The sequence below is a fragment of the Balaenoptera musculus genome, chromosome 2 (assembly GCF_009873245.2).
Source record: "Balaenoptera musculus isolate JJ_BM4_2016_0621 chromosome 2, mBalMus1.pri.v3, whole genome shotgun sequence".
In the NCBI taxonomy this organism is placed as follows: domain Eukaryota; kingdom Metazoa; phylum Chordata; class Mammalia; order Artiodactyla; family Balaenopteridae; genus Balaenoptera; species Balaenoptera musculus.
The window spans coordinates 173,300,823-173,314,300 of NC_045786.1; the positions used below are offsets into that span (position 1 = coordinate 173,300,823).

Below are 13,478 nucleotides of genomic sequence, written 5' to 3' on the forward strand. Positions count from 1 at the left end.
GCGGTCCCTCCCCCACACACGTATTTGTTGACTTTATTTTACTTTTAGACTATGTGTGGCATTAACATTGTTCTAAAAGTCAGAACCGTATTAAAAGGTGTGTACTCAAAGGTAGTCACTCCCATCTTTTCATCATATTCCTGTCTCCCTCCTGTTCATTACACCTTGTTCCCACCCAGCATGTAAATTCCACCTTCAGTCTTGCCTAATTCATAGTGTTCGCACTTTGGGTCTTTCCCTCCCGCCATTCCATCATTTTTCTTTAAAGTAGCTGCCCCACAGATTTAAGCAAAAGTGTAGAAATTCTCTCTTTATAAAATCTAGAACACATTGATATACAAAATTAAATAAAAGATCTGGCGATTTCATAAAAGCAGGAATTCTTAAACCAGGCTTTATGAATTTTATAAAAGTATGTTTATATTGGTGTGTTTGTGTGTTTATGTTTAGTTGAATTTTTTTTTTTCTGGAAGTAGATTCCATAACTTTCATCATGTTTCAGAGGAATTTGTTTAAAGGAAAAAAAAAGGTCAAGAAAGAGAATGCCTTTAGAATGAATGAGTTTGGGTCTAAGCAGTCTAAAGGCTGGTTAGTGAGCCTCTCTCTTCAGTCTGTTGTACCTTTGGAAGATAATGTTTTAATTGGCTCTGTTGTAATAGGTGACTTGTTGGTGGTTAATCCAGTAGTACAGTCAACTCAACACCCGGCACTTGTAAACCTTTTGACCTACTGTTTTGTATCACAGATTTTTAAGAATTTGAATGCACTTCAGACGTTTCCTTTCAGGTTAAATCTTTTTAATGGTACTCTTTATTAAAGTTGTTAAAAGAATCTTTGGATTCCTGCTGTCAGGTCACTAAAATACCCAGTCACTAATGGCAGTGAAGGGTAAGGTTATTCAAAGCACACATGAAGAATTCATAGTTTAAAAGAATATTTGAGCAGCTTGCCACATGCAGCTTCCTTTTTGTGTGTCCCCATCTGGGAGCAGAGCAGCAGAGTGTATGGTGCCTAAACCCTCGGGCCCTGTAGCCATCCTGCCTAAGGTCAGTCCAGGTCTGCCTCCTAGTGGCTACTAATGACCTGTTTAGTTTCCTCACCTAGCAAGTGAGAATAGTAATCATACCCACCTCATATGACCTGTTTGTTAAATAAGTAAATAGTTAGGTAGAAAAAGACTTAAAAGTAGAAATATTTCAGCAAATTCAGAGCCTCCCCACCCTCACCCTGTGTTAAATGTGCGGGTCCATTGGGGCCGACTTCATTCGGGGGTGGGGGGTGATGTCGTCATCTTCCGAGGTCTAAAGAAGACCAGAGTGGTGTGGTTTTTTTGAAAATTTATACATGAATGAATATTTTATTATAATTAAAGACATTAATTTAGATGTATTATGAATAGTTTGTGGGTTTTTATCCTTTTTCTTTTACAAATATACACAGTCATAGTTACAGGTGAAATTATACAATATCTTTTGTTTGACTCAAAACAATACAGGAATGGATCTGCTCTCACCACTCCTATTCAACATTGTGTTGATGGTGCTAAATTAAAGAGAATCTAAATAAATGGAGAGAGATACCATGTTAATGTGTTGAAAAACTTAATTTGTGGGACTTCCCTGGTGGTTCAGTGGTAAAGCATCCGCCTTCCAATGCGGGGGACATGGGTTCGATCCCTGCAGAGTGGTGTTGTTCATTGTCGCTTGTTATGTCTGTTAAATTATAATAAGAATTTTCTTTCTTTATTTCTACCAAGCCAAACTAGCAAGACGCAGTCAAGAACGAGACAATCTTGGCATGCTGGTCTGGTCACCTAATCAGAATCTATCAGAAGCAAAATGTAAGTTTTAGAGCACTTTTATTTTCCACCTTTCTTATTTACTGCAGACTTTTAAAGTTACCTTTGTAGGTAAAAATCTCTATATATATTACATTTATTTTACATTTTTAAAGTAAAATTTTGAAGAATTTGAAAGTGTGTTCTTTATTGTGGCCTGTCATAGTGATTTAAAGATTCTTAAGCTGTGGTTTCATAATCTACTTTTTATTCAAAATGCTGTACCAGCTAATATTCTGAAGTAACTTGGAGGAAGGGTTCAGAGTGGAAAGAAAATTATAATGTAGTGTGTAACTCCTTCAGCTGGGAATTTATAGATTTATTGATATAAAGATGAAGAGTTTAACAAATTTCTAATTGGAAGGATTACAAAGGGCAAATGTATGTTACTGGAAACAGGTTCTATAATTTAAGACTTCATCCTAGCTAGAAGTAGAACTTTTGAATTGGCTCTTTGTTTTGTGTTTATATTTTTGTTAGAATGAATATTCTGGGCTATTTTGGGTTTTCTTTTGGAGGGGCGGGTAGGGGTCCTAGAGCTATTAGAAAGATTAATTGTATTTCCAGAGTTTGCTTTTTCAGTTTTCTGTCCCCTCTGCTCAGATGATACCATGCAAGAATAACTTTATATTTGATATATTGTCGTAAGTCTTTGCCATTTTCAAAGTTTTTGTTTTCTTCATAACTTTAAAGAGAGAAGAAAAAATAAATTCTCCCTTTTGAGTTTTTCAGTGGTGGGGGTGGGTGGTCCATGGATGGAATTTACAGGGATTTGTGAACTCGTAAATCACATGCAAAATTTTTTTGGTGTATGTACGTTTTCCTGCAGAAAATTGGATTTTTAAATGGCTCTTTGACAAAAATAGGATAAGAATCAATGCTCTAAAACGTGGTAGGGCTTAGAAAGCCCTCAGTGGTAAATGTTGGTCAGGAAACGTAAGTTGTGAATAAAGGCTGGAACTCTCAGGCTTTGATCAGGGTTTTCCAGATTGTGTTTTGCAGTATTAAAGTAGGTGTTAACAGGTTTCCACTGTCAAGTAAGTGTTAGAGATGATGCATATTAAATATCCTCCTCTTGTATGTTTAGCATTCATGTTCGCATTAAGGTGCAAAGAGCTCGGATGGTAAAGAAACGTTTGATTTTGACCAAGAAAGACCCTTTTTAAAAATACAGTACCCTCCATGGAACACAGGAAATTCAACTACTCTTAGTAATGCTTAATTTAGCAAGAATAAAATAATCTCAGTCTAATCTGATTTTCAGAGTATCTTCATTTTGCCAGCCTGCTGCTTGATGAGTTTATAATGGAGAACAGAATAGCTAAAGGAAGTGTATTGGCAATTCTGATGCCTTTACCGTGCGGAGGAAGACCTTTTAAGTATTTCCTGTTTGTTTTTTCCCTTTGAGCATTTGCACTTAAAAAAGCAATCTATTCCATTTTTGAACATGCTGTTCCTTCTAACAGCTGAAAATCTGCATCTGTGTATTTTTAAAGCTTTGTTTTCCTGAACTCTGTTAAGTAAGTCTGCTTCCTTATGAGTCTTTTAGGTGTTCAGTTCTCCTACCTTCTTTGCTGTCCCAGTTCAAGTTAATCCTGCCTGGTTGCCTCAAGTGTTTTCAGATGGTCTGGTTTTGGGGTCTTCTTCGTCTCTGTTTTACTCCTGGATAGACCCCGTTTGGTCATGGTGCCCATCTTCAATTATGGTGCCTGGAACTGAATATTAAAAATAGTGAGCATTTGTTGAGCACTGTACTAAAATGCTTTCCGTGTTCCTGTATCATTCAATCTTTACTGTAAACCAAGAGGACGTTTTTGTCCCCATTTTTCAGGTGGCAGAGTCCACAATTCAAGGAGGTTGTGAAACTAGCACACAGAGTCAGTGGTGGGGCCAGTAGTGTCCAGGTTTGCTGACTCTTCACCCTGGCTTACGCTCTAAAAGTGTCCCTCAGGTCGAGTTCGTCAGGTCTCAGTCCCCTCTTCATTTCAGTCACTTCCTGCTGTTATTACAGTGAAGATTGTATTAGTACCTCTTGCTGTTATTGTGTTACCTTTGGAATCTTGGGAGTCAGAATTTAATTTTAATATTATCTTATTTTTCCTAGACCTGCAAGAAAAGAACAGAATATGAAAAGTTAATAGATTTTTAAGCAATGGTATTGCCTAAAATAAATTTGCAGTTTTAATGTAAGTCCTGACAGTATTGATTAAAACTTTAAACTCTTAAACCAATCTAAAAGTAACATTTATATATTGTTGAAAGTTCAGAAGGCACAGAAAAATATAGAGAAGAAACAGTTCACCCATTATTTCATTACCCAGACATAACTGTTGTTAAACATTTTGGGATGTTTTTCCAATCCCTTTTTTTCTCTGTGCATATTTTTATAAGTGAGATGTTGGTATTTCTATGTATGTGAGTGTGTATTGTCTTCCTGAACAATGACCTAAGCATTCGTTACCTTGCTAATAAATCCCTTGTAAATGTTTAAAATAATGTTTAATATTTTATCATATGGATGTATCAGTGTATTTAAGCATTCTCCTATTGAAAATTTAGGTTGTTTCTAATTGTTGCTATCATAAAAGAAGGCGGTGGTGAAAAACTGAATCAGAGCTTTGTTCTCTTTTGTTGTTATTGTTGTGTTTTAGTATTTTCTTAAGATACATCCCTAGGAATGGAATTGTGGATCGATGAGAGTTTGCTTAACTGCTCCAGCGTGAGGCTGTGAACACAGTCATTGATATGAGTTAGGTTCCATTTGTGGAGCTTTGGGAGTCATACTCTTTGGCGAGTAGTCTAATCGTAGTTACGCCTTGAAACGTAACCATAGTGTCATTGGGGACAAGTATACATAATTTGTTCTCTTTGCCATCTATCATTTCCCCCTCAGCTTCTCTCTCTCCCAGTACATAGACAAAAAAGAAGTATTTTCTACTTGCCTTTCTAATTTATTTTGAAAGAATGTGGAAGTCTTGGTTTTCCAACGATTGATTCTGACTTGATGTAGATATAGGAGATTCGGGACATCTGTAGACTTCTAGTAGATGTCCCCATGTGTAAGGATGTCTGTGGATCCCTGGCTTTTCCTGGGTTGGTTTCTTTCTTCTCAAGTAACTGTTTAGAGTTCTGCCTCTTAGGGTTACTGCAAGTCTACAAAATTATTTTGTGATTATAGAAATAAATACTGTTGTAGAAATTTCAAACGATATAGAATGTATAATGTAGACAATTAAAGAAAGCCCTCTTGGGACTTCCCTGGTGGCGCAGTGGTTAAGAATCCGCCTGCCAACGCGGGGGACACGGGTTTGAGCCCTGGTCCGGGAAGATCCCACATGCCACGGAGCAACTAAGCCCGTGAGCCACAACTACTGAGCCCGTGAGCCACAACTGCTGAGCCCGTGAGCCACAACTACTGAGCCCATGTGCCACAACTACTGAAGCCCGCATGCTTAGAGCCCGTGCTCTGCAACTCAACGAAGAGTAGCCCCCGCTCGACGCAAGTAGAGAAAGCCTGCTTGCAGCAACAAAGACCCAACGCAGCCATAAATAAATGATTGAATGATGAATGAATGAATGAATAAATAAATAACCTTCTTTTAAGAAAAGCCCTCTTATAGTCACTATTTACAACATATATACTTTTCCTAATATTTTTATATATCTTAATAAGTATATGACTTTTAAATCACATATATGAGCTGTTTAGCAATTTGCTGTTAACAACATATGTGGGACTTTGTTCTGTTTGAATACATTTATTGGATTGGCCAAAAAGATCATTTGGGTTTTTCTGTACCATGTTATGGAAAACCCCAAACGAACTTTTTGGCCAACCCAATACAATTACCTAGTTTTAAACTACCAAGTATGGGTCCACCATAGTTTAGTCTTTTCTTTTTATTTATTTATTTATTTTTAAACAAATTTTCCTCCAAACATATCTCAATTAGGGTTATATTGAATTTGGGTTTATTTAGTGAGAATTGGTTTCATTCACATTTTTATTGAGCAGTTTTGTGTGCCTGGTAGTGTACCAGGAGTGAGGGATTCAGGAAGTTTATATTCTAATGGAGAAAGAGGGAGGAAATGAACATGTAAACAGATAATTTATATGTATTTCCTTTAGTCCAACTGTTTCTTCTTAGTTGTGAAAAACTGAGGTCTAGAGAAGTTAGGTCAGATGCTCAAGGTCCCTCAGCTAGTTAGTAGCCAAGTTTGGGCTAGATCTCTGGTCTCCAGACTGCATTTATTACACACATCTGCCTTGGTGTACTGTTTGATTTAATAAACCAAAATACTTAAAGCATTACTGGTACTACATAAGTTGCTCTGGGCTGTGTCTAAGTAAAACTTCCTTAAGGAGAGATACGACCTTTGGAGTATGCCTAGAAAAAATGTGCCTTGTAGAGACACATTTCATGTAGAGGAAATGTAAATAATTCCAAGTAGCATAGATGAGAACAATAGGATTTAGATAGTATTATAAAAATTATTGTGGGAAATTACATGATTAAATGATGACATGATATTTAGGGCACAAAGGTGTGAATGAAGGTTAAATCATGTGGTGGAATCTGGAGGTTGGACAGACAGTGAGAGAGACTGAAAAACGCTCACTAATTGGAAGAGAGGGCAGCTGATTCTTACATTATTTTCGCATTAGGCATCTCCTGTGTACTCTTAGTATTTGGACGCGCCCCTTGGGACCCAGCAGAAAGCACTCTGTTTTCCTAGGTAGAAACAAGCAGTGGAAACAGATGGCATTTGGGTAGGACGCTGAGGAAGGAGTAAGTGCACAGGCTGGATGAGGGGCACACACGCGCTCTAAGAAGAGGGGATAGCGTTTGCGTTTGCACAGCATTTAGACACCTGCCGGGTTGTGACGCACGTCGTCCCTGGGGAAGTGAGAAGCAGTGAAGCTGGAAAGACAGGCCCAGTTCTTAAAGGGATGAGGATTTTGGAGGGATTTTTAGCTAGAAGCAGTATTGTGCACATTAGAAAGCTCCTGACGGCACTGCGGTTTAGAGGAGAGCTGGGGCTAGAGGCGGTACCGGCTGGTGCACTTGCAAGGGAGAGATGTTGATGCCTCTCTGGGCCATTGCTGTTAAAGGGAGGCTTGATGGAGACTTAGGAATTCAAAACATCAATGTTGGGAGTGCTCAAAGGGAATGAGATGAGAGGAGTGTGGGGTTAGGTGGGTGGTCCAGGTGGCCTTCACGTGCCTTTAAAACAGCATACTTCTTACATCTAGGTCATCTGCATTGTTTCACCGTTTATTCCCCACATTTTCATTGACAGTACCAACTAGGCACTCTGTTTCTGTGATAGGATATCATCTCCTGGATGGTCTGCTCCCCAAGTCCCCGTTGAGATGTGTCCTGCTGCCCTCCTACCTGGATGCCTTCCTCTCCTCTCACCTGTGGACACCCTCCCCACCCTATCCCAGGCTGTCCTCCCTCCTCGTCCCTAGATATCTTGGTCTGCACCCTAGATATCCACCTTGCTTGCCCCTAATGGCTTCAGGGCAGTCTCCTCTCAGTGGGATGCTGCCGCCCTGGGTGCAGTGCCGTGCACTCTTCACATTCCCCTCTGGTCCCTACCCTTATGCGTAGACCCACCCAAGGTTGGGGCTTTGTGTACAGAAGCACTTGAAGGTTAGCAGAACAAAGTGGACATGTTAGTTGCAAGAAATTTCAAGAGGTTATTTTAGTAGGTAGTCTTGTCTTCTTTGAAATATATAGAGAGTTAGGCCAGATCTTATTCCCAGTCTGTTTCACTTTACTGTTTTTAGGAAAACCAAAAAGTTTACCAAAGCATGTATGGTCAAATGTAATACAAAACTGTGGCCTGGGAGAATTCTTAGAAGGGAGTTTTAGAAGAGAGGACAGGTTAAGAAAGGGAGTAATCTGAGGATGATTTTTTTATTATTTGATTCTTTTTTAAGTTAGGGCTTGAAAGAGGTGAATTGGAGCTGGAGGGGGGACACCAGTACACAGCCCTGCACACTGTTGATAGTTTCCTGAAGAAGCAGGTACCCTAGACTCGGCTGCGGTTGCCTTGGGCGTAGAAGTTAGCAAGGTCACTTTTGGCTATTGGGAATCAGTAAAACAGATGGTTTTGCTCATTTATACATTACATATTGTATAGGTTATATATAATCAGTGCTTTTGCAGTTATTTAAGTGATTGTGCTTTGTTTTTATTTTATAAAAATGAGGAGAAACTGGTACAATGGGAAGAAGCACTGGTCTCAGTGTTAAAGTAGACAAAGATGGAAACCATTAGCTCTGCCAGACACAACCACGCTGGAAGGCTTTTTTTTTTTCTTAGGCTGGCCGAACTATTCACTTCAAAGAAAAAAAATTAACACATATAACATGATAGACATATAGAATTTAAAATTGTGTCAAAAGGCAAGTCAAATTAGAGATTTTAAAATAAGTTTTAGCTTTCTTGGAATGAGAACCCTCCTTAGACCTGCAGTATTTGCAAAAGTTGTTTCTGCATTAAGTCATTTGACTTCAGCACACGTTTTCAAGATTATATGGTGAGTGAGATCTTCACAGGTATGTAGTAAATGTCTAAACTTTCATAGAAATATATAGTAAATGTCGGGAGTCTATATTCAGGACTTTCTAACTCACTGCAGATTGACGTCAAAAGACCTGACGGTTGCCACAAGGCTCTCTGTAGTCTGACCCCACTTGTGCCCTCCGGGACTCATCCCGAGCACGCTGTCCAGAGCCTCTTCCGTTCCCTCTGTCTGGATCACTCTTCTCCCAAATGGCCACATGGCGCTCTCTCCCTCAGTTTCTCCTGGTCACTAGGAGGGGGCCCTTCTTGACTACACTACAAAGTAGAGACAGAGACCACTACTGCCTTATCTTCGTGTCCTTCATTCCATTTGTCATCACCTGGCGTAGTATTACCTACTTTATGTCCCTCCTCTATACCAAAATGAACGAGCAGAGGAACTTGGTATGTTTGTTCAGCTCTCTGTCAATCCTCTGTTGGCATGTGGTGGATAAATACTTGTCCAATGAGAAAGCGATGGGGTGTGGACACTCCTTTGTATGGAGATTTGCGAAAATAGGCTTTTTGGCTATTTGTTCTGTAACTTGGGTCACTTGGAGCCCTCTAACATTTTCTTCTTTGCCACTCACCTTGTGGTGTCCATTTATTTACTCAGTAAATATTCGAGTGACTGTTTATGTGTCAGGTCCTGGAGGAATACAAGAACGAACGATCTGACAAGTCTGCCCGCGTGTAGCTTACAGTCTGATGGGAAACTGCCCTGGTAAGGTATGAGTGCGTTGACAAGAGGGAAGGGTGTACTTAGAATTCTCATCTGTTAGGTCTGGGACCGGAGTGAGGCAGGGAGGGGTCAGGTAAGCTAATACTGGCCTTGGTTTTCAGCCATTTATAAATAAATGGCTATCAGGGGGCTTGAAGTTTGTGATGAAAATGATGTTTTTCAGGGCGTGAAAACTACTTTTTAAAAATCATTTTTATTCTTTTAAGTGCTCTAGAGTTAACTAAAATGTGTAAAACTTACTAGAAGAGACAAAGAGCTGAATTTATAAACAATAGTGGAAGCCCTCCGTTAGTCCTCCTTTTACCCTTCAATCATATTAGTGTGTCTTATCTTCATCCTTTTAAACTTAACATTTTTCAGTTTGTTAAGTTGTAATTTATTTATCCTTTCTGTTCACAATGGACATCTCAGTTTTTTATTACTGCAACTGTTACTACTGGGAACATTCTTTAACTTATTTCTGGTATCTATTTGGAATATAGATATTTAGATCAATGCCAAATTATTTTCCAAAGTATGTTTGTTATTGTTGGACTTCTACATTTTAGACTATCCAATGAGTATGGCTTTGTTTCTCATACCAGGGAATTTTGCTATTTTTGTTAGGTGTGATAATGACATTATGGTTCTGCAAAAAATATATCCACATTTTTAAAAAGATGAATACTGAGATATATATATATATATATATATATATATATATATATATATATATATGGATGAAATAACTGGGATTTACTTTAAAATTCTTTAGCAAATGTAAAGCACATTTTGGGTCGGTTGGCCAGATCGGAATACAGATTAAAGTATTGTTTCAGTGTTAAATTTACTGTTCTGTCATTGCATAAGAGCACTACTCTTAGAAAATATATGCTGAGTATTTAAGAGTAATACTCAGCATATATTGTATGACACTCTCAAATGGTTCAGAAAAGTAATCACGAGTATACGTACAAGCTTGTTTTTATTATTAAAAATAGCCTATAATTTCTTCATCTCGTCACATTGGCTATAACCACTACTAAAATTTTGCTTTCATGTCTTTTCTCTGAGCTTGTGTATACTCTGATTTTAAGCACAAATGGATCATACTAATATAATAGTTTTCCAATTTTACTTTTCCTATGATTAAAAGTTACACTGAGGTTTGGTCCTGAATAATATCCCATCAAATAGCTTAATTTACTTAACCATGTCCCTATTCTTGGACATTTATATGTTTTCAATTTTTTCCCTACTATAAATAATATATGAGTAAGCAGGAATTTATAATGTCCTTTTCCAGCGGAAAAGAAAGCCATCCTGGGTTCTGCAGATCAGGTTTCCCAGTTAAGTGCATTCATAGTTCTTTTTCTCTGACACTTATGACAATTGGAATTAATTACTTGTGTAATTATTTCTCTCTCTGGCCAGACTGTGAATTCTATGAAGGCAGAGACTCTCTTTTTTTAATCATGGATATATAAGCAGTACCGGGCACACAGTAGGCCTAAAAGATGTATTGAATCAGTGGGGAATAATTAAATGTAAAACAGATTAGTTTATTATAAAATATCACTCTTCTGCAACCTACTTTGAAAGCTTAGATTTCTTTAGTGGGTAAAGAAGCTCCCCCTCCCCCACAAGATTCAAGCATAGGCAGTGGGAATACCTGCTGCCTCCCAACAGACATGCCCCCCATGATCTCACTATCCCACTGTGCAGTCTAGCTTTTGTTTTTAGAGCTGAAGAAACCAGGCCCACAGAGAAGGGACTTGTCTAAAGTTTGTGGTGGGCAGAGCCTTTTGTCACCTTCCTGTAACCTAGCCTCCCTCTGAGTTTCCCTTGGCCACTTGAGTCTCTTTTAGGACCCCTCTTTCCAGGGTCTTGTATACAGATGGATTGTACTGGAGGGAGGAGCGTTGTATATAGAGTTTGGAAGAGGCAGGGTTAAAGGACAAATGTCCCTATGAAGTGAGGTTTGTATACAAGTTATAAGGAGTCACTAGGATTTGCAGACTTTTAAACCCTTCTTCTGACAACCTCCTCCCTCCCCTGCTCAGAACCCCACAAGCAGGAGGGTTTTTTTTGCATGATTGAAATTCACAACTCACAAATTCAAAAACCTCATTTTATATAGCAGGAACATTTCTTCTCATTTCTGTGGTTCTGATATTGTCGTATTCTTTTAAATGCCAAAACCTTAAAATTTTGTTCATTGAGATGGTTTTTATCACATTAAAATAGGGAATGGTCTTTACACATTAACTTTATGCTCTAATTCATTGACTCTCAAAACTGGCCCATCATAATCACCTGGGAGCATTGTAAAAACAAACCAAAAACATCAAGAATGTGTTAGATTCTTTCTGTGATCTGAGTGTATTCATTTTCTGAGAATTCACCTCGCTGTACCCTTATATAAGTGCTCCTCTCTACGCACATCATACTTTACTAAAAACTCTATGCATAAAGTATATGTACACATCCATGCGCACACATATATACAGACATAAACATGAACACACATACATGCGTATACACATACATTTACAAAACAGGGTGGAGCCCAAGAGTCAGTATTTTAAAGACGTTTGTCAAATGATTCTTAGCAGACAGGATTAGGAACTGTTGAATTGGAGCACAGCTCTGATGGATGGAGTTCAAGGACTGGGCAGGTTCTCTTGCTAAACTAATTCTGTGGTTGTAAACTGCTGCATCCCTTCCTTCTGGTTGAATCTCACAAATGTTTATGAAGGAATTAATTTTAATACTTTTCATTTGTATATTTCAACTTTTCTATTTTTTATTTTTATACAAAGTATACAAAGCATTTATATGTGTATATATATTTATACATGTGTATTTTTATACAAAGTATTTATAGAATACTTATTATTTTACAAGTGATGAAATGGGCTTAGCCTGCAAGTTCCTGATGGAAACTAAGGACTTTGACTCATGGTCCAGGGCTCTTTCCACTGGAGTCTGCTGTGAGGTTATAGGTGAAACAAGTGTTAGTCTTTTTTTCCCCCTCTTTTAATGTCAGGGAATGTTGCCTTAATTGAGGGAGATGCAGACCTTGTTGTGAGCATGGTTCCTTCCTTCAGCTCATGTGCACAAAGCAAAGCACAGGAGAGCAAACAAGATTATTTTGAGTGCACAGTTGCCTGCTGTGAGGGACTCAGTCATCAAGTAAGTTGACTTCGTGTGAAAGAGATGCAAGAGGATGGTGTGTCACTGTGTTGATCTTACTCTTTACCGTAGACTTTGGGCATCTTTAAGGAGAAAGGTGGTTATTGTTTTGATTAGTCACAACTATATGTCATTCATTCTAGTGATGATCAGTTTTTAAAATACGGGAGATTCTGCGTATGCCTTTCTGGAGAATACACAAATGTATGAATACTAGAGTAAAGGGGGAGGGATGCTCTTATCCTTTTCTTGGAAAAAATGTTTAATGCAGCACACAAAAAAAGTTTAAATTTAACGTTTAGATGTTTTAAAAATTACTCATAAAATGTTAGCTCTGGAAGACATAATGGTCAATCCATTCTTACGTGATGAGGAAACTGTGCCACAGAGGCAGGGGTAGGACTTGTTCAGAGTCGTGTACGTTGATTCTGGGTGGATTAGGTAGGAATGGACGCCAGAAGCTGAATTTCAATGTGTATGGCTTAGTAGAGTATTCATATTTCTTATTTCCACTTGATCAGATTGTCTATGAGACTGGGCTGGATTTTGTAGTATTTACTGGGGTGCTGGAGGGTGGGAGGAGCTTATTCTATAGAGTGGGATTGTAACAAAACTACATTACGAAATAGCATTGTCATGAAGAAGATGTGTTTCATTATTGACTAGGAGGGACTGGTTCATTACATTACATTGTGCTCTGGCTGAGACTCTGTGGCTTATCGTATTTCTTAAGCCCTCTATCCCCACCTCAAGATATTCAGAGGGATCACTGAAATATTAGCTGTAGTAATGTCTGTGCCCACCTGGTGGCATAGTTGCTCTACCTAAATGATTTAAGCTCATTTTGATTCTCAGCGAGTTACAGTGATAACTCATTTCTTATTTAATAATAAAAAGAGGTGCCACGATATTTGTTATCATATTCTTGAAGAAAACTTAGCATGCTCATTTTGAGTTACGAGAGAGAAGTTAGTACCGTATTTCCTTTGCAGCACCTAAAGCTACTGTAAATGTTATGATGGTAAAAATTTTTAAAAGCTGTATTAAGGCTGTAGCTTTGTCCTCAGCACGCCTTATGGTGTCAGCCTCTTGCTCTGCATAGACTATGCAAGAAAACAAGGTATTCCGAATCGCTGCAGTATCTGGGGGA

General features: G+C 38.4%; 1 protein-coding gene across 4 annotated transcripts in view; it reads left to right on the forward strand.

Annotated features, from left to right (window-relative positions):
* Positions 1-13,478, forward strand: part of RCOR1 (REST corepressor 1) — a 113,907-nt gene that overhangs the window by 72,844 nt on the left and 27,585 nt on the right. For all 4 annotated transcript variants that reach the window (XR_005018616.1, XM_036841871.1, XM_036841872.1 and 1 more), the window contains exon 3: positions 1,757-1,840. Coding sequence is in view for 3 of the 4 variants with exons in the window: in XM_036841871.1 (XP_036697766.1) it covers positions 1,757-1,840 (84 nt within the window). In the remaining variant the exon portion in view is untranslated. The remainder of the gene's footprint in view (positions 1-1,756; positions 1,841-13,478) is intronic.